This window comes from Monodon monoceros, unplaced genomic scaffold, assembly GCF_005190385.1.
Source record: "Monodon monoceros isolate NGI ecotype Baffin Bay Population unplaced genomic scaffold, NGI_Narwhal_1 Super_Scaffold_13, whole genome shotgun sequence".
Taxonomy (NCBI): Eukaryota; Metazoa; Chordata; class Mammalia; order Artiodactyla; family Monodontidae; genus Monodon; species Monodon monoceros.
Genome location: NW_021703769.1, coordinates 79,675,065 through 79,681,064, shown reverse-complemented (window position 1 = coordinate 79,681,064; position 6,000 = coordinate 79,675,065). Strand labels below are relative to the sequence as shown.

Genomic DNA, 6,000 nt, shown 5'->3' with positions numbered 1-6,000 from the left:
CCTTCTCCCTTCCTTACTCTGAGAGCTCCCGTCTTTTCTCCCTCTCTTTGGCCCCTCACTTGGCCACTTCCCTTCGGCTTTGCGTTCCTCTCGGCACAGTCTAGCTGAAACTAGTCCTTTGAAATTTAGCGGGAATTAACATCATCCCTCCCGAGGACCGTAGCTGCGCACGCGCAGGACACCCACTCTTTCTCATCAGCAATCTTTGCAGCCTCGACAGCCAATCAGAGTTATCGTCGGAGCCGAGTTCCGAAGACTCACCAATCGAGTGTGGGAGGCGGTCAGCCATGGAGGCAGTGGCGAGAGGGGGCGGGAACAAGGAGAGAGCACGCACAGTTCTCGCAGCCAGGGTCTCAGCAGCCCAATCCGAGAGGCCTGAGGTCTGAAGGCAGTGGGGCGTGGCGTTGGCAGCTCCCGCAACTCGAGGCCGTCCAATGCCGGGCCAATCAGAGTGAGGAGGTGGAGGAGGCTAGCTAATCAGCGTGCAGGACAGGAGAAGCAGGGGGTTGAGGAGTCTCGCGCGGCTGCCGCCGGCTCCCCAGCTTCTGTCAGGGGAGCCGGGCGTGCGGGGGCGGCTGAGGAGGCGGGAAGGCGGCAGTGGTTGAAGGGGCGATTGCTGACTTGCAGGGAGGAGGTCCGAGGGTTTGAGCAGCCATGGTGATGGCAGCGAAGAAGGGCCCAGGGCCGGGTGGCGGGGTCGGCGGGGGAAAGGCGGAGGCGGAGGCGGCCTCGGAGGTGTGGTGTCGCCGGGTGCGGGAGCTGGGAGGCTGCAGCCAGGCCGGGAACCGCCACTGCTTCGAGTGCGCCCAGCGCGGGGTCACCTACGTGGATATCACCGTGGGCAGCTTCGTCTGCACCACCTGCTCCGGCCTCCTGTGAGTGGACCGGCGCGGGGGGAGGACCGGGAAGGAGCGGCGGAGAGTTGGCGTTGAGGACAGCGGGGACCCGGGGCGAAGGGACAGAGCCGAGGTCGGGGGCGGTGGGGAGGCCTGGGACGCGCAGGATGTGCCGAGAGGGTCGTCTGCTGCAGGGGTGTCACGGGGAAGGCGAAGGGTCAGGGGCGACAAAAAACGATTGGAGTCGCGATGCAGGGGAAAGGAAAGACAGCGTGAGAACTGGAGAAACTCCCTAAAGGAGGCGAGGCGATCCGAAAGTGGGGAGAATTGAAGGAAACTGGGGTCGGGTGGGGGTTAGAGATTTAAGGGGCCAGAGAATGATAGACACCTTGAAAGGGAACTTCATGTAGGTGGAGGGCAAACAGGAAAGAGGTAGAGCAAGCTAGACTCAACATGAAGGGGTACCTTTCTTCCTTCTGGCTTGTGCCCATCCTGGATTGTGAGACGGAGAAACCAATTTAAAATAGGTAAGTTAACCCAGGTTGACAGCACAACGGTAATGGCAGGTAAAGAGCCACGTTCCAGTGTTCAGGAACAGATCCTAATCTTGCAGGGCTTTAGAATGCTACCCAGAGGGAAATTTCTTACAATTCTAAGAGATGAATGCTGATGGGTTGCCCTGTTAGAGAACTTGACTTTTCCAGAGGTTTGGGGGTCTGGATGAGCCATCCTTAAGTGTAATGATTTACACCTTTAAGCTCCTTGTTACCATGGCTTGCTCCTGGTAGTAACATCTGGCGACTCTTTCTAGATTTGGGGGGAGGGGGGGTTGTTGAATAATCTGCAGTGCTACCTTGGCACTGGCACTGAATTTGGTCATGCCTGAGCTAATTTAGAGCCACAGATTTCTAGCCCAGATTTCTGGTTATATAGTAAGGTTCTTTTTTCCCCCTAAGGGAGTTATCTGGTTAGATGCATGACTAACATTTGATACCAAGCCTGCATGTCTATCTTTATAAGCTTATCAGGGGCTTTATTTTGACTTTTTTAGTATTAGTACATTAGTTTGGTTGGTTTCATTTTTAACTAGGAGCGCTTTCCTTGTTTCTTCTTACATCTTTAGGAGCTGAGGAGGGAGTGGTATTGTTCTTGCGTGACAGATGGGAGAACAGAAGCAAAGAGAGGTTTAGTAACTTATCCAATGCCAGATGGGGGTTGCTGTTTTCAGCATTTGTTGTTCCATATTAGTTATGATCATGGCAGACCAGAAATGAGGGTCCAGGTCTCCTCATGCAGTTTAGGATTATTTCTCTATTCGATTCTTACTTCGTTAGCCAAACTTGTATGTTTTAATCAACCTTACTTGTGTGTTGTGAGGATAGACTTGACTTCCATCTAAGTAAAAGCATTGTGGCTCTTGGGATAGTGGTTTAGAACACGAACAGTAATGTGTCAAAAGTTGAGATAGAGGCTCAAAGGAAGTCAAAGGATAGAGACTCGAGACTGGGACAAGTACTTTGAGGAGAATAGGAGCAAAGTTTAGGAATATTTATAGTGCAGAGTGCAAAGAGAGCAGATTCCTGAAGATCCTGTTATGAGAAGGCAAATCTGATTACAGAGTCTGGAGAGAAGTCAAAGGAAGCAGGGGGATAACACTGATGGCATATCAGAGTCTAGGTCCCAGGAAGAAAATATCAGGAAGCAGTGTTAACTCATTCCCCTAGTCAGCTGCCAAGGCGTGAAAGCTAAAACGCTGAATAAATGGAAAGTGCTGACATCATTATCATTATTTTATAGATCTTGGTTTAAAGTATCCCATAGACAACACTTCCCTTCTCTAATGAATGTCCCTCAATCAGGACAGAAGGAGGGCCAAGGGATCTGGCTCACATTAAAAACCCGGTTTCTTTTGCTGGACAAGTTAACTCCTTAAACATCAGTGCACAATTTGCAGAACTTTACCACTTCCTCCTGTGGTCATTATTGTTGAGCTCACTGGTGAAAAGTCAAACACCTGTGATCTGGACAGACAGTGGGTGGGGCTGACGATGGCCTAAGGTTGCTTAATAGAGAAGTACCTCAAGAGGCCTGTCTCTGTCTGTGGCGCACGTAACTTCCAACTAGGGGCTTAGCTCCTTAGGAAGCTAAGTTCCTATAGGACCAAGTGGTAGGAGTCTACCAACCTCCCCCTTTTCTTTTAGTTTCAAAAGATTCTCGAAAGGACATTTTTGCTTAGTACTTTGGTAAAGCATTATGAGAATCACTCGGAGTGATTCTCAAGGTGGTAGACTTTAGGGAACGCATTTCGGTGGTTGGGAAATCAGAAGCTAGGCCAACTGTTTGTTAGCAGGAAGTGAGGGTAGAGTGAAGGGTCAAGAAGCTGGACCAATAAATGAAGCTGAACTGAAGGCATGTTGAGATTATAAAGAGACAAATGTCAGAAGAAACTCTACAAGAAAGCTTTAGTTGCCCTGGCTGTGACCATCTGCCGGGGTTCTGGTGGTTTGGTACTTCTCCTTTGCTAATTGGAGTCGTAATAGCATGGACTAGGGCAAAGCATGTAAAGCTTTAAAAGGGGTCTTCACAAAGTATTACCAGTGCCCTTTGATGTACCTTGGGAAGGGCTGGGAGCTGGCAGGTGGGCCATAGGCAGAATGTGAGGTGGGGCGTGCTTACTGCTGGCTGTAGAGTGAGGAGGGGGCACACAGCCCAGCAGGCAATGGAGAGGCGTGGCTCCACGGTGACCCATACACCAGTCAACGTCTTAAATCCACATGGTTGCTTGCCCACAGATTTGGATTTTGTGGTGCTAGTGAAAATCGTAGTAGTAGGCCAATATCTTGCATCAGTCTATCAGTCAACAAATGTTTGTCAAGTGTCTTTGAAGCCCCAGACACTGTTTTAGGCACTGGAGTTGTGGTAATGAACAAAACTGACAAAGTCCTATCTTCATGTAGCTTGCATCCTAGGGGAGGCCTTGGACTCTAAATGAGTCATGAAATATATAATTTCAGGTAGTGATAAGTGCTACGAAGTAAACTAAAGTTCAGCATGGGCTAGAGAGTGATGAGAGCTCATATTCAGCTATGATGATGAAAAGAGAAGAAATATTCTTGCTTAAAATAAAGAGGATACTGAAGGGGAGGAAATTGAAGTATCATACTTCACACCATAGCCAGAGAAAGGAGACAGAGGCTTGGCTTTCTTTTGAAAGCCAGTTTTCTGTTGAGTGTGTTACAAATATGTCGACCACTTAGGGGGCTGGAGTGTTCTGGGGCAGTGAGCAGAATTGCCAGGGTTCCCATCTGGCTGGATTGACTGATAATAACAAAGTTGACTGTTCCAGCCAAAGTTGAATTTCCCAAGATCTGAAGAAAAATTGAGATTTTAATAGTGGGGGTGGGTATGGCTGTGCCTTCAGCTCTGCATATGCGAGCTCATTCTTTCTGTCTTTTTCAATGAGAAATTTTTTCTCAGCTCAAGCAGAAACCCACAGTGTTGGTGTGAGGGCCTGAGAGAGAGGCTGCTAATTTCTGCTGTTTCTAAATTTACATACATGCTGCCACAGTGGTAGGTCCCAAATTTGACCTAGTTTTATTCATTTGGTTTTCTTCCAATACCTAATTTCCTTAACCTGGATAGAGATCCTTTTACTCTCCCTAATCTATTCATGCACTTGTCTGTTCAGTTATACTTCTCACTCTTCAACTAGAAGACGAGTCTGCCATTTGAAGCTAGGGGGGGTAAAAATTGCCACTGAAAAGGACTTCTTTCCAAAGCAGTGCCTCAGTGTTCCTTCTTGTTCTGGTTTGCTTCGATGCCTCAACGGAGAAATGAAAAGAAAAGAAAAATGCCTCAACTTTTCTTTAAAAAGGAAATAGATGGAGAGGCCTGAGATCTCATTGGCATCTGGGCTAGGCACTATCTTTGACACCCAGTTTTTCAGCCAAGTATGTGACATGCTTCCCTGACCTGTCTGTCTGAGTCTGTCCTTTAATCCATCATCTTTCAGGTCTCAGTAGTGGCTATTTGTCTCTTCTACTTCTTTACAACTTTATTCTGACAGTGGGATTAAGTCAGGATTGAGGTGGACGGAGCCCTGGACTGGATGTCAAGAGATGTGCTTGACAGCTCTTTATTTGTGACAAGTTGCTACCCTTCTGGTGCCTTAGTTTCCCTGTCTGGCTCGCTAATAGCTGTTCCTAACCGAAACACTTTTATCTCCATGGAAGGAAAGGTATAGTATGTTGTTCAATAATTCAGTACTTTTCCATCTGTCTGGGCTGGAGAGGTAGACGTATGCCTTGCCCTTATTTTAGTCCTGTCCCTCCATCCCCTCGCACCTCACCTTTCTTTTTTAAAAAAAATTATTTTATTTTATTTTTGGCTGCGTTGGATCTTTGTTGCTGCGTGCGGGCTTTCTGTAGTTGCGGTGAGAGGGGGCTACTCTTCGTTGCAGTACGTGAGCTTCTTGTTATGGAGCACAGGCTCTAGGCGCACGGGCTTCAGTAGTTGAGGCACGAGGGCTCAGTAGTTGTGGCTTACGGGCTCTAGAGCACAGGCTCAGTAGTTGTGGCGCATGGGCTTAGTTGCTCCACGGCATGTGGGATCTTCCCGGACCAGGGATCAAACCTGTATCCCCTGCATTGGCAGGCGGATTCTTAACCACTGCTCCACCAGGGAAGTCCACACCTCTCCTTTCATATTCACTTCTGCCAGGCAGAGATGGACAGAGTCTCTAAAATTACAGATTTAGGCATTTTATTGTATAGGGCCTTTGGACAACTTGAAAAGCTCCTAAGAAAATAATAAATTAACAAAGGGGTGAGAAGAAAGGGGGCAAAATGTGAAAGGATTGAGATTGAGCCTGAAGAGGAAGGTAGCTGGTAGTATCAGGATTCCATGTGTCTCTACATGAGGGCAGCTGTTTATTATTGTCACTGAGGAAGAACTTCAGGAAATGGGTCGAAGCAGGGGACTTTCAGTTAGGAAGGAGTTCCCTAAAATTAGTGAAATTGACGCTGGAGCAGGGTAATGGGGAGCCTTCCTAAGAGGGACTCTTCTTGGTAATGTTTGGGTCCAAGATAAGAGCTAACCTGGTTTAGCTGAACCCTGCTCAGAGGCAGAGGAATGGAATCCCAGGGGCAAAGAAACACAATCTAGA

At 48.1% G+C, this 6,000-nt stretch overlaps 1 protein-coding gene across 6 annotated transcripts in view; it reads left to right on the top strand.

The window, feature by feature from the left end:
• Window positions 1–450: 450 nt before the first annotated feature.
• The window catches only part of AGFG2 (ArfGAP with FG repeats 2), a 22,044-nt gene continuing 16,494 nt past the window's right edge, over window positions 451–6,000 (top strand). The window contains exons 1-2 of one of the 6 annotated variants that reach the window (XM_029221721.1): window positions 858–875; window positions 1,247–1,363. Coding sequence is in view for 4 of the 6 variants with exons in the window: in XM_029221718.1 (XP_029077551.1) it covers window positions 655–875 (221 nt within the window). In the remaining 2 variants the exon portion in view is untranslated. Of the gene's footprint in view, window positions 876–903; window positions 1,364–6,000 lie in introns of those variants that run through there. The other 5 variants (XM_029221718.1, XM_029221719.1, XM_029221717.1 and 2 more) reach the window with 5 other exon arrangements.